Source organism: Pteropus vampyrus, unplaced genomic scaffold (genome assembly GCF_000151845.1).
Source record: "Pteropus vampyrus isolate Shadow unplaced genomic scaffold, Pvam_2.0 Scaffold16, whole genome shotgun sequence".
Taxonomy (NCBI): domain Eukaryota; kingdom Metazoa; phylum Chordata; class Mammalia; order Chiroptera; family Pteropodidae; genus Pteropus; species Pteropus vampyrus.
In genome coordinates this window covers 10845708-10869969 of record NW_011888797.1, presented here as the reverse complement: position 1 = coordinate 10869969, position 24262 = coordinate 10845708, and the positions used below count along the sequence as shown (strand labels likewise).

General features: G+C 51.1%; 1 protein-coding gene across 2 annotated transcripts in view; it reads right to left on the bottom strand.

Annotated features, from left to right (window-relative positions):
• Positions 1–13542: 13542 nt before the first annotated feature.
• The window catches only part of TRIOBP (TRIO and F-actin binding protein), a 52793-nt gene continuing 42073 nt past the window's right edge, over positions 13543–24262 (bottom strand). For both annotated transcript variants that reach the window (XM_023527427.1, XM_011387596.2), the window contains 7 exons: positions 22061–22208; positions 19921–20023; positions 19239–19398; positions 19058–19168; positions 17999–18085; positions 17068–17231; positions 13543–16336 (listed from right to left, as the gene is read on the bottom strand). In XM_023527427.1, the coding sequence (XP_023383195.1) occupies positions 17070–17231; positions 17999–18085; positions 19058–19168; positions 19239–19398; positions 19921–20023; positions 22061–22208 (771 nt within the window). In that variant the 3' untranslated portion in view covers positions 13543–16336; positions 17068–17069. The remainder of the gene's footprint in view (positions 16337–17067; positions 17232–17998; positions 18086–19057; positions 19169–19238; positions 19399–19920; positions 20024–22060; positions 22209–24262) is intronic.

Below are 24262 nucleotides of genomic sequence, written 5' to 3'. Positions count from 1 at the left end.
CCCAGGCCTCCTTGTTGTCTTTTCACCTGCAAAAAGTGGGTTGTACCTACCTGTGGGTAGGTGTGAGGGTGAAATGAAATCCTATATGGAAAAGTGTAAATCGCATTAGAAGGCCAGGGGTCATGTTTTATTAATGTGCGTGTGTGCACGTGCCAGCATTTATTGAACCTTTGATGCATAACATCTTCACTGTTCAGAGAGGAGGTCTAGAATGGCTAAAGGACTTGTCCAAGGTGGGTCAGCCTGAAGGAGGGTGACCGCTGACAGATACCAAGCAATGACTTTCCCACTGCACACATTTATTATTTTATAGTTCTAGATGTCAGTAGTCCGAAATGGGTCTCACTGGGCTAAAATCAAGGAGTTGGACAGGTGAGCATTCCTTCTGCTTTTTTTTTTTTTCCTTTTCTTTTTCCAACTTCCAGAGGCATCTACTTTCCTTGGCTTGTGGGCTCTTCCATTGTAAAAGCCAGCAACGATCTATTGAGTCTTTTTCATATTTCTGGTTCCAACTCTTCTACCTCCCTCTTCCTCCATGTAAGGACCTCTGAGATTCCACTGGGCCCATCCGGATAATCAGGATAATCTCCCATCTCGAGGTTAGCTGATTAGCAACCTTAATTCCCCCTTACCATGTGGCACATAACATATTCACAGGTTCCATCGGGGCATGGACGTCATTGGGGAGTCATTATTCTGCCTCCCAAACGCGGCCACCCACATGCATAACTGGGGGATATGAGCAACATCTCTTCACCCACTGTGGCACCAGGTGAAACCCAGCTTCCATCCAGGTCTGAGAAATCCCTCCTTGGGGAGCTAGAGGCAACGTGGGTACCTCTCAGTCACTTTGCAGCAGTGTGACTGGTAAGGAAGGAAGGGACATTGTAAAAACCCTTTGGCTGGACTCTGTTAGAGCCCTCATATCCTTAAATGACCATCGCTTTTCAATTTAAAGTCTAAGTCATATCAAGCCTGGTCAGGGTGAGGGGCCGCTCCTGTTTCTGGCAGGTCCCCAAAGAAAGAGTAGCCACAGAACCTTGTTGAGAGGAGGGGACTCAGCCCTCCAGGGCATAACAGCCATCCCTCCTGAGGGGACTACGTTTGCTGGCCCCTCCTCCTCCCCCACCCTTCCATCTCTAGGCCTTGTTCCCTTTCTTTCTGGAGCCCCCGCTCTCCCATCTGCCTCGTCCGCCTCACTGAGTGTGAGCCTTGACTCCAACTGTACAAGTCAAAGCCCTTCAGAAGTGGAAGAGGCCCAGGCGGGCACCCTCACAGACCAGGCGCTTGGCCTCCTGGGCCTCAGAGTCCAGTGGGGAGGACAGCATTGATATCATTGAAAATTGTGACTGCTTCAAGCTCCAAGAAGGAAAATAACAGGGAGCCGTGAGAGGGGGTGACAAGCGGGCTTAGAGCAGGTGCCAGGGAAGGCCGTGTGGCTGGATGGGAACAATGAAGGGAGGTGCAGCGTGAGATGCCATCAGAGAGGTGAACTGGCCTGACACGTGGGGATTTTAGTCACGGCCAAGGGTGCAGATTTCGTTCTAAGTGCACTGAGAAGCCACTGCAGAACTTTAAGCTCAAAATGTTGTTCCTTTAAAAAATTAATCCAGTTATTTTAAAATAAAATTTAATTATGACAAATATCATTCATACTAGAGAGTATGCAACATATTTACGATTCTAAAACTAATATGAAAAACAACTGTGTTCCCACCACCGAAGTTAACCTAAACACCACCAATGAATGCCTGCGAAGCCCCCTGTGTGCCCTCCCTGATCAAGTCCCCAGGATCTCCACTCTCGAATTATGTAAACAATGCTCATGTTTTTCTTTATAGTTTCCCCATAGATGGACTTATCCCCATGTACTTAGTTTTGCCTGGTTTTGGACCACATACAATTGGAGTCATATTGTGGGGTTTTTATTTTCTGTGACTTGCTTCTTTTACTCGGTGTTATATTTTTGAGAGTCACCCACATTGGTGCAAGTAGCTGAGGCTCATTTGTTTTCGCTGCTATGGTCAGAGCACATGCTGATTTTGTAGGGCCAGAAGTTTCTACAATTTGAGGGGTCCTTTTTAAAAATACATACAATTTAATAGAATATTAGGTAAAAAGTGAATTTATATTTAGAATGAGAAAAGAACTCACAACAAAGTATAGATGTTTTAAAAAGCTGATAAGTCTCACAAGCCTCACAAAATCCAGAAATATATTATTTTTACTAACTATCTGATCCACATTGCTAGGATCGCTCTCAGAGCCTTGCAAGGGACTTGGGGATTCTCTCAAGGCCTTGCCAGAGGTTTGGGCAACGGAGGGACCCTAAGACTTCAGTAAGGTCAACTTCACAGTGTATCCATCTCAGAATGTGGTACGTTCCACTGTAGGAAGAGGCCACAATTTGCCTCCATCTACTTATGATAGAATGGCTCCCAAACATGTCCGTGTCCTAATTCCCGGAGCCTGTGAATATGTTCTGTTCCGTGGCAAGGAAGAATTAAGGTTGCAGATGGAATTAAGTTTGCTGATCTTGAGATGGGAGATTATCTTGGATTATCCAGGTGGCCCAGTGTAATCGTAAAGGTCCTTAAACGGGGGAAGAGGGAAATAGAAGGATTAGACCCGGAGAGATGGCATCATGAAAGAGACTTGACCCACCATTGCTGGCTTTTAAGGTGGAAAAAGCCCACAATCCAAGGAATTCAGGCTGCCTCTGGAAGCTGGAAAAGGCAAAAAAAAAACAAAACAAACAAACAAACTTCCCCCTAAGCCTCCAGAAGGAACACACACCTGCCGACACCTTGATTTTAGCCCAGTGAGACTCATTTTGAACTACTGACCTCCAGCACTGGGAGGTAATAAATTTGTGTTGTAAGCCACTGAATTTGGGACAACTTACCGCAGCCTTAGGAAACTAATACACTAACTACTGCATGGCTACATATTTGAGTTGTTTCCAGTTTCCTACTTTCCAGTGTTGCTGTGAATTTTCTACTGCAAGGGTCCTGGTGCAGACAGGAAGAAGCTGCAACATGCACAGCTTCAGCTTTACCAGGTTGTGCCTGCGCTTTTTACAGGCTACAGTGTGAATGATGGATTAGGGATGGGCAGAACCAGGATGGTGAGACCAGTAAGGGCCATCTCAGCTATGCAGGTACTGAACTAAGCTGTGGCAGTGGAGGTGGAAAGAAGGAGCAGATATGAGAAATATTTAGGAGGACAAGTCCACAGGACTTGCTAAAGAGTTTATTGTTGGGGGTTAAGGAGAAATTAGAAAGATTCCCAGGTTCTTGGAGCAAAAGCAAGGTTGGGGGTGGGTCTAGACGTGGTGCTGTCCAGGGAGTCTGACACCAGGCCCTTCCTTAGTGGGTCTTCTACTTTCCTGCCCTAACTGATCACTTTACTTTTATAGACTCATACTGGGGAAGCTGACCTCTCACCTGCTTCTCTCAAGTTAGGAACACAGTTGCAACCTCACATGGATTGCAAGTCAAATGATGAACAAACGCACACTTCTGGGACAAAGGAATAAAAATGCAGGTGACAGCTTCACAGTTAAACTGATTTAACCAAACTAAACATTTACTCGCTTCCTAAGATGTAAAGCAACGGAAGACATCACCAAGGCACAGGAGAAGAGACTGCCTGTGCAGACATGTGAAATGTCTGTGGTATGCTGAGTAAAGCAAGCTGAGAAAAATATGTGTGGAGGATCTCATTTTTATATTTTCAAAAGCTCCCTCCAGGTATATAATAATAGTTTGCATTTATTGAGTAGTTACTATGTGCTTGTCAGTGTGCTAGGTGTGAACAGAGCCAGGGGCAGGGCATTGTGACAGGGCAGACGTTATGTGTGGCTTGGGCTGGAAGTCCTGCCGGATCCACCCATTCTGGCATCATGCCCACCTCAGGAAGCAAGGCCTGAGCTCGTGGTGTGAACGAAGGGGCTATAAACTTGGGGTTCACAGGCAGGCAGGCCTGGCCGTTGTGGAAGTGGGACCGGCCTCCTTTGGATAGAGTAAGCCCCTGCGATTCTCAGACTATTCTAGAAGAGACCTCAAGAGGGAGATGCTGGGCTTTAGCAATGAATTCATGAGGGTGCGTGAGAGATTGGTTAAAAAAACAACCACATAGCTCTGTGACCGGGTCGTTCTCCAAGCTGGGCAAATGGGCCATAAATGTGTGTGTGGGTCCACTCCAGTTATTACTCGCAGTTTTCTGTGAGAAGTGGAATTGGGTCATGGAGGGCTTTTATTTTTTACTTTATCCACTAGAAGTGTTTTAATTTTATATACTAGTATAATTTTATTATACACTAGTTTTCATTTATACACTGGTGTTGTTTTAACTTTATAAATAATAAGCATGTATTACTTTTGTAATAAAGGGAGAACCTTCATAATGCCCAAAAGATACATATGATGAAAAGGTAAAAAATAATGTAGAAAAAATCCTTCAGAGTAAATACCATAGTGCTAAATATCTTTAGCATATAGAATACTGTTACAAATCCTTAAGAGAAAAATAGTAACACACCAGTGAGAGACAGTACATAAACAGATCATTTATAGACAAGTAAATAAATACCAGTAGCCACTTTAGTTTCAGAAGTAAGCAAAGCTGTGCAGCTTGAAACAAGAGCAATGTCATGTTTGTCACCTTTCAGGTTTATAGAAGTGAGAACAGTACTGGGAGTGAACCGGGCACTCTCGTACGGCTCAGAAAGTACACAGGACATGACATTAACATGTTTGGATAATAATCTGCCGCTAGGAATCGAGAGCCTTAAACTTTTCAAACTCAACCTGATCGAATCATGAGAAGAACCAGACAAACTCAAACTGGAGGACATTTTGCAAGATGACTGGCATGGACCCTCCAAAAATGTTAGTCATGAAACATGACAAAAGGCAGGAGACGTGTTCCAGGGGAAAGGAAACGAAACAGACCGGCCAACTAAACTCAATACGTGATCTTTGATTGGACCTTGGATTTAAAAAAGACATCATTGAAACGATTGAGGAAATTCGAATGTGGATTGTATATTAGATAATACTGTACCTATGTCCCATTTCCTGAATGTGCTCATTGATCATGTCAGTGACTGTCATTTTACTTAAGAGATGGACACTGGAGGATTGAGTGTCATGATGTCTGCGACTCAGATCACATGGCAAAGCATCTATATTCAGACAGAGATACAGATTGATAGATCTATATATATGCAGACATAGATGTCAATAGATAGCACAAGAGAGAAAACGAAGGTGGCAAAATGGCAGCAATCAGTGAGCCTGGGCAAAGGATGTGTGGGTGTTTACTCCTGCAACTCATCTGTAGATTTGAAATGTACAGAATAAGTTGGAGGAAAAGTATTCAAGGCCAGGTAAGTCCAGAGGCAAAGCCCATTCTCAGCCCCGCACCTGAGTGAGAGAGGCAGGGTACATCAACCTGATGAGGCTGACCCTGGCTCTGGTCCCAAACGCTACTGCTCCTGCTCTCCCTGTCCTTAGAGCCTCCACTTCAGCACCTCCAGGCTGGAGACCCTTTACAGGCCTATCTAGGGGCTCACAGCACAAGTCACCTTCCACCTGGCCCTCTTCCGGATCCCTGAGCCAGTCCTCTCCATTCAACCCCTCATCCCATATCCAACCCAGGATGAGGCCACACCCCACCTTGGTCCTAGACTTGGCACTCCATCTGGACTGTGTCGAGGAGACCGGGTCCCAGTTCCGGCTCTGCCTGTGGACTTGCCTGAGTCTCCTCCCCACTGCCACACACGTCTTAGTCCTGCTCTGGGACCATTTCCTCCTGATAGTTGCCCATCCATCATCTTGAACACTCAGAGTCTGTGTCTTTTCCAGCCATGGGCAACTGTTGGACAGGTGGCCACAGCCAGGAAGGTCATGGAAGACCCCAGAGCTGGGGGACTCCCAGGAGAGGCCCCAGAGCACCCCAACCTAAATCCAAGGCCCTACTTCTGCTGCTCAGGGCAGGCTCTGCTGTTGAAGTCCAGGACACAGGGAGGGACTATTTGTGTTTTTGTCTTTTGTTTTGCAAAAAGCAGTAACACTCAACATCAGCACCAGCTGTTTTCCTACCCTTGGGACATGTGCCCTGCTATCCAAGCTGTCCGCTGAGCTGGAAGCTTGGGGCCCCTCATGCAGCAAGAGCCCTCCTGGAGGAGAAGATAAGGAGGGGTCCCTGGGCGGGGGAACTAGGGCATCCTGGGAGCAACACACAACACAAACGATGTGTTTACTCACAGTAAGACCGGAGGTCTTAAAGATAGACCTAAACCAGCTGCCCCCACAACACGTTTGTGGGCTCCAGGCAGTCCACTTCCCGGCTGCCCAGGGGAAAGAGCCATGGCCTCCCAGGCCCCAGTTTTTGGGAATGAACATCAAAGACTTCTAGAATCAAAGCATTCAGAATAATCAAGTTATGAAAGCTGAGAATTCTGTACTCACTTATATTAGAATTCTCAGGTTAGAATTATAAAATATAAAATAAAATATAAAACATCAGAATCACAATCTCTTACAGCTGGAAAGTGGTTAGGCAGATAGGCAAATACTATTTTTCTACTCCATGTGCCATACTTTTAAATGCACTAACTAGTGCCCTGACTAGCACTAGTAGCCAAAGGGCCCTGGATCTGAGGCTGGGAAGGCTGGGATGGCAAGGAGGCCCACGCTCCAGGCCTGGCTGCTACGTAGCAAGGGCCATGCCCAACTGGGGCCCGACTGCAACTGGCATCATTCCCTACAGGTGTTCAAAGCATGCTTTGGTGTTGGTTGAGAGCAAAGTGCTGCTCCCAGAGAGGAGTGGAGTAAACTCTAGGATATCATGGCTGATTCAGAAAGGTCTAAGGTCCTTTTCCCATGGACAATGAAGATGTTTAAACACAATTTAGGAGGTAATGTGGATAGGAGAAGCACCCAAATCTGGGTAGTTTGCTAACCCTCTCTAGGCCCATGAGTTCTCTGCTATAAACTCAGGCTTTGGCTGGACCTGATCAACCAAAATAGAAGTCCAGAAAGTCTAACATAGACTTTCTGGATGGCCAGTCCAAGCACCAGATCTAAGCACCCATAGATCTATGTCATCTGGGTTCAAATCCCAGGCCTACTTACAGGTATGAGGCTCTTGGCAAGTGACCTTTCTGTGCCTCAATTTCCTCCCCTGTAAACTGGAGATAATAATGGCACATACCTGGTAGAGTTTTCTCGAAGACTAAATGTGTGTATATATATATGTGTGTGTATGTAGTATAATAAATTATATATATCATATTGAGAAAGAGAGCGAGAGCCTGACACATAATCAATATAATTTAAGTGTTAGGTGTTATCATCACTGTTGGTGTTTCAGACACCTGGACAGAAATGATGTGTTTACCCACAATAAGATGGCAGAGACTCACAGTGTGTTAAGCATCTTTACTTCTGGCCAAGATTTATGTCAGTTCAATGTGGGAACAGTGGATTTTCTCCTGCTGATCCACAGCTTTGACAAGTAGTTCCATATGGCTTCGCTTAATTTTTTTAAATGAAGGAATCTCTTATTTCTGAATGTATTTTGTTTGAGAGACCAAAACTTTTCAACATGGAAAGGACCCACTTATAGGAGGAGTCTAGCCTGAGGAAATAACCAGAAATTCATACAAATATTTGTGTACGAGGATGTTTACTGCAGCATTATTTTTAAGCTTAGAAAAAGTGGGAAAAAATTTACATGTGAAACAGAGAGGGCCCAGTGGCATACATTTGGGTCTTATGAAGCCAATAAGAATAACAGAGCTCTACAATTTGTTAGCAAGGAGAGATGTCGATATGTAAAGAGGTGAAAAGGTTATATTTCAACAGAGTAGTTTTTAGCATTTTGAAGTTTTTAAGGAGCCTATGTGTAGTGTGATCCCATGAAAAGTACATAAATTTTACATTAAAAGAAACATATAAGTATGCATAATTATGTGTTTAGATAGGATTACGAAAGTCTGACAGGATATTCAAAAAATGAATAACATTTAGCTCTAGGTGGTTGGTTTATTGATGATTCTTTTTTATCTCATCTACTTTTTCTCACTTTCAAAAATTAACATACCTCCCTCATATAGTAAATAACAATTTTTTAAACTTAAGAGGGGATGTAATAATAATGGCCAAAAAGCTGGTTCCTGTTACACTCAGAAAACTTCAGGTCCTTTGGTGGCGGGTCTTATCCCAGTTCCCCAAGACTTCTGCTGAATCCGGTGACCTCGTCTCTCTCCTCTCAGATGTGGTTTTCTGAGGGTCCCTGCTGGGCCTAGCACTGTGCTAAGTGCCCTATTTCCACGATATCATTGCATCTCTATGACTTTCCTTTGAGGCAGAGATGATTATTCCCATTTTATAGATGAGGAAGCAGAGGCTCAGAGAAGTTAAGGAGCCAGTTCAAGGTCACACAGGTGAATGATGCCAGAGCCAGAACCAAACCATGTCAGACACTAAAGCACATTCCTTTAACCATTATGTGGCCATCTCATTCTTACTCTAAGCTCTGGTTAGCAGAAGTTACTGCCAGCCTCTCTCTGTAGAGGCTGGGGTACAACTTGAGTCCTTCTTTTTTCGAGTATGGTTTATGTGTCCTCAGATTGAAAAAGAATTCCTGAAAGCTCTCTGAATCTTAGCTGAGGTAGCAAACACTGATAATAATGGAGCCACTATCCGTATCCCTTTGGAGCACAATGATATAGCCTCTGATGTTTGGCTCAGGCATATGGCCACTCAAAATGGAGACTGCATTTCCCAGCAACTAGGAGTGGCCATGTGACCAAGTTCTGGCCAAAGAAATATGTGAAAGTGTTGTGCTAGGGCTTCCTTAAGAAAAGCTGGCATAGGCTCTTTGTCTTGCCTTCATTTCTCTTCTCCTACCTGCTGGCTGGGATGAAGATGTGTTGACTGGAGTAGAGCAGCCATCTTGGACCATGTGCTGCATTTGTGAATGGAGGCTGTGCATGACGGAGTCTAGATCCTAGACATAAAAATGTAAGGAGTCTGGATCTCAGACGCTGGGGCTCAGCCTGGGATCCCTCCCTTTGGGCTTTTCCAGATAAGGTAAATAAACATCTTTCTTGTTTAAGCTATTGGTAATGCCACTTACAGCCAACTATATCCTAACTAATTCACTCACTGATGATCACTCTTTGTCAGAATCTGGTGCTGGGAACAAAGACAAATCAGACATGAACCCTATCTTCGTGAAACTCCCATCTCAGAGGGGAGATGAAAGTGAGATTGACTATCTCAAAGCAACTCTGTTTTCAATTTTATACGCTAGGCAGTTAACACCGTTCACACTGTCAGTTAACTCTCGCTGGGCCTCCTAGTTGAGAGCTGGCACTGTGCTGAGTGAAGGGACATCGTTGCAGCTGGCCCTCAAAGGGCTCCCAGGCTAAGAAGACACAATGATCCTGGCACCTTCTCTCCATCCAGAGCAGCTGGCCTCTGATCCAGTGGCTCTAGAATAAAAAATGTCTATTAAACAGTGTTCTCAGTACTCTACGGGAACTGCCTTATGTAACCCTCACATCTGTATCGGGTGGGTACTGTTATCCCCAGGTTAGGGAGGAGGGAACTGAGGCACAGAGAGGTTAAGTGACTTGCCTGGGGTCACACAGGTAGTCAGCGGTCTCTCCCCAGTGTGCACTCCTGACCCCCAAGCTGCCGTGCCCCGCATGCTCAGCCTGGCTTGCAAACACCTAGAGCATATATAGGCACGTGTGTGGGCTGTATGTGTGAGTAGGGGAGTGTGTGTAGCATGGGGCAGGTGTGGCACACAGGTGTTTAAGACCGCGCGCATCTACAACTGTTTATGTGACGTGTCTACAGGTGGGTCCAGCCTGCTGCTCCCGCCTGGAGCGTCCTTCCTCCCCTCCATCTCCCGATTATGTCTACTTATCTTTGAAGACTTGGCAGGGCCGCGTCACCTCCGCCTGCAGCCTGCCCTGGCTCCTGCGACAGGGTCAGTTGTGTCATGGTCTTCCCTGGCGTTATTCCCTGGGGGAAAGGGGCGGGGAAGGGCGTATCCCTTCATGTCTGTGTCATCCGGTGCCTGGAACAGGCCCGACTAGGACATTAACAGTAGTGATAACAGCTGCCACACGGTGTGGCAGGCACATGGCAGGAGCAGCACCCTTATGACCTCACTTCAATCCCATGCACTGATCCCATCTCAGGTGAGGAGGAAACAGGTGTCAGAAGGTAATGGACTGGGGCAGGTACGCAGCAGAACCAGAAAGTGAACCCCGAGCTTAGCTCCAGCGCTGTTGTCCCCATACCATGCTCCCTTTGGGGCTGCCTCATTATGTTTTAAACTTTTATTTATATTGGAATAGAGATCACATGCAGCTGGGAAACATTCAGAAGGTATAAAAGTGTATAATGTAGAAATGAGTCCCTCTACCCGTGTCCCTCAGCCTTCCCACCCCCTGCCTGAGGCAACCGCTGTTTCTGGTTCTTACTTGTCTCGGCCCCCTTCACACTGGGTTTTCTCACTCTGAGTGTGTGTGTGTGCATGCGCATGTGTGTGTACGTGTGCAAATCCTTCCAGAGAGGTTCTAAGAACATATACACGCATACGTCAGTCTGTACTTGCCATATTTTTTTTCTTTTACACACCTGGTTCTGCACCTTGCTTTGTTTACCTCACAATACATCTCGTCGCTCTCTGCACCGGCACACAGAGAACTCCCTCACTGTTCAATAACTGCTTGGCACCCAGGGTGGTAAGTTTATTTAAACACTTCCTACTTCCAGTGCTGTGATGAATGCCCTTGTATAGACACAGTCTTTGGTTAAATGAATGGGTCAATGAATGGATAGGGAAGAGGCGAGAGAATGCATGAGGCTGGGCCCTGGGTTATGGGGGGATCCTGGGTGTGGGGTCGGAGACACCCGCAAATCTGTCTTCCTGAGGAAACGGGCGAACGTGAGAATCTGCTGGAGTCCAGAGGGTCACAGCTGGCCAGCTCCACGAGCAGGTCTCTCATCAGCTCCCCCTCGGCTCCTCCTCCTCCATGCGGTCAGGTCGCATGGCTGGCGAAGTGCGTCCACCATTAGTCACCTTTCAGACTGGCTCAGCCAGTGCTGCCAGCTGCCCCACTCCTGAGGCTGGGGCCTCACTCTGGAGATGCTTTACCTAAGATCACAGGACCAGTCGGTGGCCGGGCCGAGTGACCATCTTTGGGATGCAGGCCTCTGCCCTGCACTGACAGGGGAGATGGAGACACAGAGATGGCCGCGGGCCTCATTGAGCCATGGCCTCAAGGAGCTGCAAGGGAACTTGGAGAGGGTGCTTGACTCGGTCTAGGGTGGCCAGGGCTGGGGAGGGTCTGGCTGGGAGCCCAGGGAGTGGAGACAGAGGGCTATGCAGGGAGCAAGTGGAGAAGCTTTGGGAAGGCAGTGTGGTTGGCTCCCCCTATGGGGTGAGTCTGGAGCTGCATGATGGTGAAGGGGTGAGGGCTAGCCAATGATGCGGACACCCCTGGAACACCCTCCTGCCCTTTCTAGGTGCCTCCAGCCTTCCTGGCCCCCTTGGAGCTCTTGTTCTGCTTTACTAGGGAAACTGAGGCAGGAGTGTGGAGGTGGCTCATCCAACTCAGCCTCGCAGAGGTACATCCAGACCTCCCCCACACCTACAGCTCAAGTGAGGACCCAAAGCACCTGGTCTCCAGGTGGTCTCCAATGAGAGGACCTGGGTCGGCTTGGGAAGCCACTTACATTGTGAGAGACCCACGGACCTGGACTCTAGCTCTGTGACCAGGTGATTTCGCTGCTCTTGAGTCCCAGCCTCTTCATCTATAAAGTGGGGATAATTTGCACCTTCCTCACTGGGCTGTTCTGGGGTTTAAAGGAGGTAATGAATGTGAATGCTTATTGCAGAGCTTGGCACACTGTAAGTGCTCAGCAAAAGGTAGATATTACTGTTAGGGCAGGTGGCCTGAGTAAAGAGAAGATTTGGGCTCTGGAGCCAGACGTGCCAAGATGTGTCACTAAATTCTTGACCTTGTTGAGTCATGTCCCCTCTCTGAGCCTCAGTTTCTTCCTCTATAAATGGGGACAGCAATGGGCACTTCAAAGGGTGGTTGCGAGCATTAATAGGGATGGTGTCTATAAAGTCTGTTCATGGCAGAAGCTCAAAGTAAGCTCCTTCCTCCCTGGGCCTCAGAGCCCACGGGGCCCTCATAAAGTCCAAATGGAATGCTGGGATGACAGGGTTGACTCACAGTTACGGCCTGGCCCTTTCATGTGCTGGAAACTGCCATTAACTCCCAGCCATTGGGGCTGGCTGCTGAGCTTCCAAGCTGGTTTATAGGGAGACCCAGCCCTCTGCCATTTGGCATGCAGGTGGGGCTGAGGCCGTGGCTGTGCCGGAAGGTGCCTGGCTGGGTAGTCATTCACTTCTGGTCAGTTGGTCAGTCAGTCAATCAATCAACAAACACTCATCCCTCTGAGACTCAGTGTTCTCTGTGCTGGGCTCTGGGGAAACAGAAGTGAATCGGAACTGGTCCCTGACCCTCAGAGAGTTCAAAGTCAAGGGGGCTACACAGAAAAACATGTCAAGTGGAGGGGCTGTGGAAGCCAGAGCAGTTATCTAGCTCCATGTGGAGGATCTGAGAGGGCTGCCAGGTGGCAGATGATGACTGATCTGAGTCCTGACTCTATCAGGTGAGGGCTGGAGAGTGGGCAGGTACATAAGGAGAGCAGTGAGGATGCTGAGTGCGTGGGTACCCTGGGGAACTGCAGGTAGCTTCACGTGGAAACCTGGAGCCCAGGAAGCCTGAAGGGGCAGGGAGAAGGGGCTGCAGCAGCCTGAGGGGCTCGTGTGCTAACACTTGGTTCTGAGGGAAGAACAGGATCAGGATCGGGCTTCATGAAACAACCGCCAGCTCTGTTTTAGAAAGCCCATAGTGCCGGCATGCAAATTAGACAGGAGCGGTAAAACCAGAGGCTGGGCACTGGGAAGAAGCTGAATGAGGCCATGGTTGTGGGGACCAGGATAAGCAGCTGCAGCCAAGAGCAAGAAAGGGTAGAGGGAAGAGGAGCTGGGCCGTTCCCAGTGGCCAGGTTGGACCCCTCCCAGACTGCTCGGTGCCTCTACGTGGCAGGGGTCGAGATGGTGCAAGGGGCAATGTGTTGAGCTTCTCATAGGACATTCTTTTCAAGAGGATTTATTGTGGAACCACTCAAGGGTTTATACCTAACAATATATCCCATCCCAAGAGAAAGGAAGTCTCAGGAAAAATGACAGGTGAGAACCTGCCAAAGTGGAAGGACGGGGTCTGGACTCTTACGGACCATGGAATTGGGATGTGGACCAAGTTTAACCAGATCTCCTGGGGATGCTGGAGGGCAGGGGCATCCAGCTGACTTCTGACTAATACTAATAAAATCGTAGCTCCTGTATTCTGGGCCCTGTGCCATGCATTTTACTTCCATAATTTAATTTAATCCTCATAACCACCCCATAACAATAACCACCACAATAACAGGCAACACTTGTACTGTATTTACTAGGTTCCGGGCATTCTTCTCAGCAATTGACATGTATTAGCTCATTTCTGATCTTCCAACACTTCTGCAAGGTATGCACTACTATCACCATTTTACAGAGGAGGAAACCAGGCACAGAAAAGCTATATAACTAGACCAAGTTTGCAGAGCTGGGAGCAAGGATGCAGATGGAGAGCTGTCTGCCCCTGGCCCTGAGCTTACTCCTTCCTCGTCTGACCCCCACAGCATCTGTGCGGGGTGAGGGAGGTGCATCCAGCATTGGAGCAGGGGCAGGGGTGTAAACAAGGGCATTGAAGAGAGGGAAGGATGTGGGTGGGAGGATGGGGGTCTACACTATTAGTGCTTTGAGGTGGCGATGTTGTGGGGTGACTTTGTCCCCTATCTACCCAGAGGCGCTGCAAGTCCCTAGGGCCGAGAGGCTTGGGTGGTCCTGGAGCCCCTGGATGGGGTGGGGCTGGAGCCCCAGGCCTTAGAAAAGAGAGGAATAAAATCCGACCCATTGGTGACAAGGAAATGATAAGACTTTTCTGTCCTCCCCAACTCCCGCCCTGTGGCCCAAGGAAACTCAGTAGACTCCTTTTCTTCCAGCGCCTGTTGGCCATTTGCTTCTTGAAGTATTTGCTCCCTCCAGCTACTGTGAACCCAGGAGCGCTGGTGGGAGGCAACGGTGACGACAGGCAGGGCTCTGGACTCAACTGTCTGGGCCGCCAGGGGCAGACATTCCGTCGCCGAGTGCCTCAAGGATGCTCCTTATCTTACGAGATGAGAAGTCCTGAGGAGGGCAGCACCAAGCCTGGTGATCTGATGACTCAGGGGTCCTGGTTCTTCCTTCTCAGCCATCTGTAGCATATCGATAAAGCAAGCCAGTGGCAACCTGAGGACTTCACTAACATTGTCCGAAGGCCAGGAGAGAGAAGCCACCCTTCCTTGTGACCCTTTTTAATAGCAAGGAAGACTTTCCCAGATGACCTCCTCTAGCCCTCCGCCCCCACCCGAGACTTCCCCTGGCATCTCAGTGGCTGGAAATGCGCCATATGCCCACTGGCAAGGGAATGGGGTCCATTGTCCCCCACCCCACATGCCTGCTCTCGGGTGGGTCTTTCTCTGCACACAGCAGGGATCTTCACAGGGGCATTTGCTTGTGCTGTTCCCTCGCTTGGAATGCCCTTCCTGATTTTTCCATCTGGAAGTCATATTTCAAAGCCACCCCCAAAAGCTGTCTTTGACCTGCAGGCTGGGTTGAGGTCTCCTCTGGGTTCCCACAGCTTTCTGGGACCCAACCTGATGTGGTCTATTTCGGTGGCCTTGGTGGGGACAGGGCCAGTTCCTGTTCACTTCACCTCTATGCACCCATGTGGCTGAGTTTGATGGGAACGGCCGTGCAGGTGAGGCCAGCTCAAGCTGTCGTCTCATCTTCATCATCGTTGCCACAGCCCTGCAGATCGGACACGGGGTAGGCCTGCAGGATGGGGCCTCTTCCCAGCCCCACCATGATCAGCACAGCCAGCTGGCCAGATGAAGCCCCTCACATCCAGTGCCCCAAACCCAACCCTGCCCAGGGCAGGACATGACTTCTGGGCACAGTCTGAATATCGGAGTGAGGCTAAAAGGCACCCATTTGATGGAGAAGCAATCAAGACTCAGAATGGACGTGGTTTGACGAGGTCAGTCAGGGGCAGTCTCAGCTCCAGTCCTCTCCGAGGCCTGGGCCCAGCACCTGCTCCAGGGCTGCTCAGACTTCGAGGTGCACGTGAACCACTGGGGGGCCATGTGCAAGTGTGGACTCTGAGTCGGTAGGTCGGGTGGGGCCTGGCCTTGGTGTTTCTAAGGAGTTCCCTGATGGTGATGTGATGCTGCTGGTCTGCAAACCCCACGTGGAGCCTGGTGGGGAACTAGATTCTCAGCTCCGCCCTCAGGAGCCCACATGCCATCCTCCAGGAAGGGTGGAGTGCTAGAGGGCAGGGGGCTAAGAAACCCCAACCTCTCTAACCCGCCTTGCCCCAGCCACCCAGGACGCCAGAGCTGCTGGAACATTTTATTAAGTTAAGAAGGCTGATGGATTCTTCAGGAGAGAAACGTCTTCATGGGGCGGCTCCAGCGGTTCCATGCCCAGCACCCTTCAGAGGCGGCGGGGCCGTGGGGACAGCAGCTGGCTCCCTCTGTCCATCTGTCCTTCCATCCAGAGTCCCAGGGTGCGGGTACTCTCAGGGCAGGAAGTAGTTAGTAGGGGGTAGGGTCGGAGGAGGGTGGCTGGCTCTTTGCCTCCCTGATCAGTCAACTCTGCCATGGCCGCTGCCAGACCCGGGGACAGGGCCATGGGGGCCCAGAAGCCCAAGCGGGAGGCCGGAGACAGAGGGAGAGCCAGTGTCGGAGGCACACAGCCATTAGGAACTGCTTTTTAAAAAGTACAAAGTGTTTTGGGAGAAAAAAAAGGAAAAAGTCTATATAAAAATCTCTTCACATATAAAATCCTGAAGGTGCAAGGTAAGACACAGTGCGAGGGGCGCGCTCAGATACGCAGAGTATGTGTGTGCACCTACGTGTGTGTGCACCTGTGTGTGATGTGTGTGCACCTGTGTGTGTGATGTGTGTGTGCCTGTGTGTGGTGTGTGTGTGCACCTGTGCATGTGTGTGCATGTGTGTGGTGGGTGTGAGTGCACGTGTGGCCCACAGAGGGTGGGAGAAAGCTTGGCTTCTGACTTCCATCCGGCAGGGAAGAAGGACAACTGGTCCCCTTGGGCTGGGGGTCTGCTGCAGGGCTGGACCATAGGGACCTGGAAGACAAGAGTGGGGGATCTGAGGGCTGGGGAAGCCCCGGCCTTGGCCCTGGGCCCCAGCACAGCTTAGGCCAGGCAGAGGTGGCCAGGGGCTTCTCCCAGCTTCTTCCAATGCCTCTTGGCCCCAAAGGCTAGGCCAGATCTCCTCCTCTGGGCTTCTCCCCAAATAGCCTGGCCCACAGGGTGGCCTTTCCCAAGTGCCTTAGGAAGTCCACAGGGACCTGTTAGAAAGCAGCCTTCCTTGATCGAGATGCCCAAGTGCAAAGCTCGGTGGAAGGAATGCTGTCCGTGATCAGTGATGCATGCATGCCTGCTGCCAGGCTCGAAGTGGGCGGAGACACGGGACTGCCACCCAAGCCGAGGCAGACCAGCCAGGGGCACTGCTGGCCCTGAGGAGAATCACAGACTAATCAGGCGGTGGCTGTGCAGTGTTAAGAAGTCCCGCTGTCACACAGGGGGACATGGCTATAATCAGATCCCAAACTGTACTTCCCCATCTCTGAAGAAACATGCTCAAATTTACAAAGCAGCCTCTGGCAGAGTCCGACTGATCCCCACAATGACCCCAGGTTGCTGGTGTCACTCTCTCCATTTACAGAAAGGGAAACAGAGGCCAGGAGAAGGAAGTACCCCAGGCCAGGTGGCACAGTGAGTCGGGTGTGTATGAGCCTTGCGCTCACACCTCCAGGCCCAGTGCCCCCTCCTGGCCGCAGCCCCGTGGCGCCCACCTCTACTCAGCCACGCTGTTGCGCGTCGCCTCCTTCTCCTGCAGGGCGGCCATGGCGAGGCGCAGGTGCTCCTTCAGCTGCTCGATCTCCCGCTCTGACCGCGTCTTGATGTGGTTCAGCTCCACATACACGTCCTGGTACTTCCCCGAGGTGAAGCGCTTATCCTGAAGGGAGGGTCAGGGAGGGGCTATGAGGGCTCAAAGCCTTCCCTACCTGGCACATGCCCACCATGCTCCCTGCCGGCCAGCATAAAGCAGCCAGACCCCTCCTTAGCTCTCATGGCCTTGTCTCTCCCAGTGTCCCCCTTGGCAGCCCCCAGCCCTGAGCAAGCTCCTCCCAGCACCACCCAGTGACAGGTTTCAGCATCCTTTGCATGCTGCTCAAGATGAGAGCTGAGGCTCAGGGAGGTGAAGCTTTTGCCCAAGGTCACAGGGCAGCGAGTGGGTGGGATAAGAACCAGGTCAGTCTGGCCCAGTGCTTGGGCCTTTTCCATGAGTCTAGCTCACACATGCTCCCAGAGCCACCAACACACAGAGGGTGTCACAGACACAGGGACATGGCACCAGGCAAGCCAGACTTACAGACCTGGGCCCAAATCCCAGCCTGACCAACTAGCAATGCAGCTTATTCCTCACTAGAATGCCTGCTATGCACAGGCAGGGATTTTGGCCTTTTTTACTCAAAACTGTCTCCCCGGCACATAGCAGGTGCTCAATAAATACTTGCTGAATAAATAAAAGCACTGTGGCCTTGAGCAAGTCACTTACCCTTTCTTAGCCTCAGTTTTATCTGTAAATGGTGACAATGACACCTCCGTGGGAGAGGCATGAGGAGTGCCTGGCACCGAGCAAGTGCTTACAGGATGGGACACCCGGGTGGATCCAGAGGTCCCCCAGCCACTGACACCCCTCTTCAGCTGACCGGAACCGACCTTCTGCATCCTCTGGAGCTCGTCCCGGAGGCACTGCACCTCCTTCTTCAGGTACTGGAGCTCGTTCTCCTTCACGCGCAGCAGCACCTGGGGTCACGGATGCCAGGCTGACCCAGGGCCAGAGGCCGGCGCTGCCCGGCCCATGGTGCCCCACAGCCTGGCTTCTCTCTGTCTCAGGACCCTAGAATTCAGGTCCCAACCTGCACTAAGAACCACTACACCCCAGGGGCAGACTCCTCCGGAGGACGCCCTGATTTCTCTTTGCTCTTACCTGGTCCATACCATGTGAGTAGGTGTCTCATGGTCACCTCTGCTGTGGCACCAGACAAAAAGAAGCCACCGTGTAGCCCTACTGTGAACCAGAGAGGCGAGGACTCCCTGCAGACTACCTCATTAACCTCTCCCCAAGCCCTGAGGGGGAGTGTTGCTCTCCTGACTTGACCAAGGAAGAGATAGGTTCAGCCATACTGGGGAGGCTTGAAAGCTTAGACTCTGTAGCCAGACGGCCAAGTTCAAATCTCAGCTCTCACACAAACTAGACTAGCCGTGTGACCTTGGGCAAGGTACTTGACTTCCCTGTGTCTCAGTTTCCTCATCTGTAAAATGGGGATAGTAACAGCATGTACCTCCCAAGGCTGTTAGAAAGATTTAGTGAGTTAAGATACAAAAGGCTTACAGAAGTTCCAGGCGCGAAGTAAAGATGTATATAAATGTCTGTAAAATAAAATACAAGGGTGATCCTGGGATCATATGCACATTTCTCACTCTACCTGCTCTCAGTAAGCAAGGTGCTAGCCTCATTTTACAGATGAGTGACTGAGGCTCAGAAAGGTGAGGCGACTTGCCCCGGTCACACGGCAGGCAGGGAACAGGATTGGGATAAAGGGCTGGACTCTGGCTGCGGTAGTGCTGGGCACACAGGAGTCCTTCCCAGCTGCACCGGTTGTCTCCTCGCCGGGGCCCAGCCCCTTGGACCTGCGCTGCTGGGCACACCAGCCTATCGGGTGCTCTCCCCAGGCCCGGGCCCCGAGGACTGCCTGGCATGATGGTGTTGCTCACCTCCAGCTCACAGGAGCTCCGTTCACTGCGCCCACAGCCATTGCCCGTGCCCTGCGAGGCGATGAAGCCGCGCAGCCGGTCAATCTCCTCGGACAGGCGGGTATGCAGCTCCTGGGGGCGGGAGATGGTCAGAGCAAGGCCGCCGGGGCCACTCACACCCCCAGCCCGGGGCCAGGCCCACCTGGTTGTGGCGCAGCAGCTCCTGGCCCTCTTGCTGGCAGCGCCGCAGCGTGTGCTCCCGCTCCTCGGCCTGCCGCGTCAGGGCCCCGATCTCCAGGCACTTCTGTGAGTACTGCTCCGACAGCACCTGCAGCTCCCGCTTCAGCGCCTCCATGTCTGACCTGCCAGGGGAGGAGGGGCGGGACGGCATGGGCTCGCTTGGTCTCAGATTCCGGTCACGACTCAGGACTCCTGTATTCCCACCCTAGTCAGTCACTGTGAACCAGTGACAGCCTCTTTGGGCTTCAAGTGCCTCATCAATGAAGAGGTGGGTTGGAAAAGCCTATCTCTAAAGCCCCAACGTTCCAGAACCATGCTCTGTGGCACGGAGGGACTTTGAATGGCTGAGGGTGACGCTGCAATCTAGTTCTAGGGGACACTAAGGAGGGGAAGGGGTGGGGAAGGCTGAGACCAGCTCCCAGAAGGGGCTTGAAGAACTGTCTATGTGGATAGCAGGGAGGTCTGGCTGAGGTCCCACTGCTTCTGTTCCGTGGGCCACATAGTCACAGTGGGAGTCTCAGCTGAGGACAAACTGACATGTCCTTTGCCAAGGGGCCTCAGCACAGGTCATAACCACCAGTGTGGGCACCCTGGCTGGGAGAGAGGCGCCACCCACAGACCCTAGGGCCCAGGTGCCATCTTACTGATGCTGCTTCCGGAGGCCGTCTGGGCCCTGCTGAAGACTCCGTGTCTTGCTCAGCTCCCGGCTCAGCTCCTCCTGGTAGGCCTTCTTCATGGCTTCAATGGCTGGAAAGATGGCAGAGAAGCAGAGGAGATTTGGGAGGGGTCAGCAGTACCAAACTCCACTCCCTCCGAGCCTCCATATGTAGAGTGGACACAAGAGCAGGGAGGGGTATGCAAAGAGCTGGACCAGGCCGTGTCATGAACTGAGTGGCTTTGAGTAAGCTGCTCGACCTCTCTGAGTCTGCCTGGCGAGGGAGAACAATCTGTCTGATGGACCCTGCTGGGAGACACCTCAGTGGCGGACCAGTGGCGGACCACTGGTGCCTCTCGTTAGTGAAGGATCGGTAAGACCCCACACGGTCCACTGTGCCTGCAAAACCTGGAGGGTCCTTTAACAAGGCCCGTCTGCCTGGCCCAGCCTAGCGGTCAAGGGTGCAGGTTCAGCGGTCGGTACCAATTTGGGTGACTTTGCTCAGGAGACTTAATCCCTTTGTGCTTCAAGCCCCTTATCTGGACAGTGGGGACAAGAGCACCTTCTCTGAGGTGTCACTGGAAGATGTGTGGAGAGCACTCAGAACAACGCGTGGCATAGCTCCCGCTGGTCTATTTCTCAGACCGTGAGTTCCCGAGGACCAAGCGTCTTTGCACACTCACATGGGGTTGTGAGGATTAAATGAGTCCTCATCCATCGTCTCACTCATTATTCCAAAATCCAAAAGCTCTGCACACTGGAAGTTTTTCATAACTCTTTTTGATGACAGTCCCTGACCTGAATGGACATGAGGCGATTTAAGGTAATTTTTACCCCACTTAAGTGTGACTTTGAGAAATTTCATTGTAAAAACCTTAGTGCTAGATTTCAGGGTGAAACCCAGACCCTGCTGGGGTGGGGGGCTATCTAATATATGCGCATCGGTCCCCAGCCTGGACCCTGGCAAGACAAGGAAGATGTGACCCAGCTCTGAGTCCCCAGGGTCCAGGCTGGGGACCACAGTGCTCTTGTCCCCACTGTCCAGATAAGGGGCCTGGAGCACAGAGGGATTAAGTCCCCTGAGCAGAGTCACCCAAATTTGTACTGACTGCTGAACCTGCACCCTTGACCGCTAGGCTGGGCCAGGCAGATGGGTTAGCTTTCTAAAATGCAAAACACACTGGCCCCAGGGTTTGGGATGAGGGACCATGGCTTGAGTGCATGAAGCGCTTGGCAGGTGGTAAGTTCTAGATCATGTGACCTGTTTCATCATTTCCATTATTCTGCAACCACCCCTGTTGGTATCTAGGATGTATCAGGCACATACAGCAGGTGTGCAGTGGACAGAGATGGAGTTGACCAACATCTCAGTCAGGCATTCCTGTTTCTGGCTTGGGAGAGCAGATGGTGGGGTTCAGACCATGGCCTTGTAGTCAGAGTCCTCTAGGCTTCAACTCCAGCTTCTGCCACCTCCAAGCTGTGCCATCCTAGGCAAGTCACTAACCTCTCTGAGCCCATTTCCTCATCTATGAAATGAGTCACTTCCTCAGCACTGCAAGGACTAGGGCGCTCGCATGGCAAACAGCTCAGTAACTGCTCATGCCTTTGCCCGCTCTCCCCAGCGTCCAGCCTGTGTACCCTGTGAGCGAGCCCACCGATGAGAACAGGGTTTGAGGCTCAGCAGTCTCTCCCCCAGCACACGGCATGAGCCTGGGCACGAAGCTGAAGCTCAGTGTGAGTACGTGTGGCTTGGGATGGATCTCCCAGTGGCTGCGGCCTCTGAAGGAGAGTAGTCACAACCCACAGGGTGTGTGTGTCTTATTATGGACTCAGTTTCCTCTTTTCTTTCTTTTTTTTTAACGCCTACAGCATCTGGTATTCCTAGGTGGTCTCCCATCCAAGTACTAACCAGGCTCGACTCTGCTTAGCTTTCCGAGATCAGACGAGATCGGTTTCCTCTTTTCAGGTAAGGTCAGAGGCCAGTTCCAATCCCTCCTGATCCCTTACCCCAAATTTGGCAGTGAGACCCCAGGCTCTTATTTAAAGGCCTCCTCAGTTCAGTGAGGAGCCTCAGCCTGGAGGCTCTTAGGTCCGGCTCCGTCGGTACCGCTCCGGCCCAGAGTCCTCACCTGAGGCTGTGGCTGCTGTCTCCTCCGCCAGGAGCCACTCCTTCTCCTGTTGCAGCCTCTGCAGCTCCCGCTCATGGTGTCGCTGCAGCTCCTCCATCACCTGCTGGTGTGAGGACTCCATCTCCGCCAGGCTGCGCTCGCACGCCTCCTGCGGGCGGGAAGCCAGGGGGTCATGGGGCTGCCCCCATTGCCCGGAACAGTGACCTTTTCTCCAGCCTGGGGTGAGAAGCCTCAGGGGCGGGCCTGCCTTAGTCCAAGCCTCACCATCTCTCCCTGGATCCCAGAACCACCAGCCTGCATCTGCCCCCATCCCACTCTCTACTTCCCCCATCCACGAACCTCGCCTTGTCAATCTGCTTCGAAGCTCTCTGAGCCCTGCATCCTGCAGGGTCAAGTCCCTGTTCCCATGTCTGACTCTCGTAGCCTCATCCCTCGCCCTTCTCCACCAAGAAACCCCTAGTTATAAAAATAATTCATAGCATGTTCATGCCTCTGAGCTTTAGCTCATGCCAATCTCGCTGCCTGAAACATTCTTCTGCATCTTTTTCTTCCTGAGTAATTCACTTGGCCTGTAGCCCAGCTTAAATGTCCTCCTATCTCTGTCTCTGGACCACCTCTCCCCTGCCTCCAAAGGCTCTGCTCCCACAGACCATAAGCTCTCCGAAGACAAGGAAGATCTGACCCGGTTCTGAGTCCCCAGGGTCCAGGCTGGGGACCAATGAGCGGCAGGTGCTGAGTAAGAGAGTTGAGATTAATGACTTATCACAGAATGGAGTCTTGTGGACCAGAATGGCCAGTATTTAAAAGACTGATAATACCCACTACTGGGAGACTTGCAGAGTGGGTGCGTGGAGAGCAGTTTGGTGGCATCGGTGTGTATTTTTAATGACACCATCCCTCGACCTAGCAGGTCCACTCCTAGGAATGACCCCACAGAAAGTCACATGTACACAAAGGCTCTTGGAGAAGGGTATTCCCTACGGTAACACTGGGACAGACAAAACCTGGAAACAATCTAAATGCCTAGCAGGGAACCCTTAAATAAATTATGGGCTCGAGCCTTATAAAGGACCTAACAGCTGTTAAAAGAGCCGCCCATGTGGACTGCTGGGAAGATGTAGCTAGAAAGATGGTGATGAAAGCAGGTTTCTGATAATGTGCATTGTGAAAATCCCACGCACGAAAACAAAACACACACAGACGGACATACGGGTACATATATGCAAAAACAGAAAAGGGAGGGAAGGACACTGTGAGGCAGAGTACTGGCCCCCAAAGATGTCCCCGTCCTCCTCTTCGGAACCTGCGAATGTGACCTTACCTGGCAGAGGGGAACTGACCTTGCTAATCAGGTGACTTTAAAATAGGGTGACTATCCTAGATCATGTGCTGGCCCCACGTAGCCACAGCATCTTTAGATGCGGAAGAGGGGGCAGGAGAGCAGAGTGCGAAGGACTTGACTCCTTTGCAGGCTTTGAAGATGAAAGGGCCGTGAGCCATGGAGCATGGGCAGCCACCAGATGCTGGAAAAGGCGAAGAACCAGATCCTACCCAGAGCCTACAGAAGGGAACGCGGTCCTCCACGTGCCTGGATTTGAGCCTGGCGAGACCCATGCTAGACTTCTACTCCCCAAAACTGTGAGACTATAAACAGGAAACTATACAGATGTACTCAGATGGTAACCTAGGTGACCCCTGGGAGGGAACACGCAGGGCAAGGAGAGGTCATGTGTTTATTTCTAACCTTTTAATTTGTTTGAATTCTTTTTGAAAATATAAACCTATTCTTTATGTAATTAAAAAATATTTAAGATTAAAAAGGGAAGGGACGAGCCAGGGAAGAAACTGAGGCACAGAGGGTTAGATAAGAGATTGTATTCTCCCCCATGCCACAGGGAACCTCATGGTGGTGGGGACAACCCCCACTTCTCCAGCAGCTACACTTGGGGGCTGTGAGGACCAGTTTGAGGGAAGGGCTAAGGCCAGGCCTTGTGGGTCTTGGCGGTCTACGTGGTGAGCAGGGGATATCCGTCCTCCTGGGCCTCTGTGCCTCTCTTCTATGTGTCCCCTGAGTTAGAACAATAGAACACAGCTTTGGAGTCCCATAGACTGGGTCCTAATCCTGGCTGTACCACAGAGTGCACCTGAACAAGCCAAGCCCTTCCCTCTGAGCCTCAGTCTCCTCATCTGTAAAACAGGTTC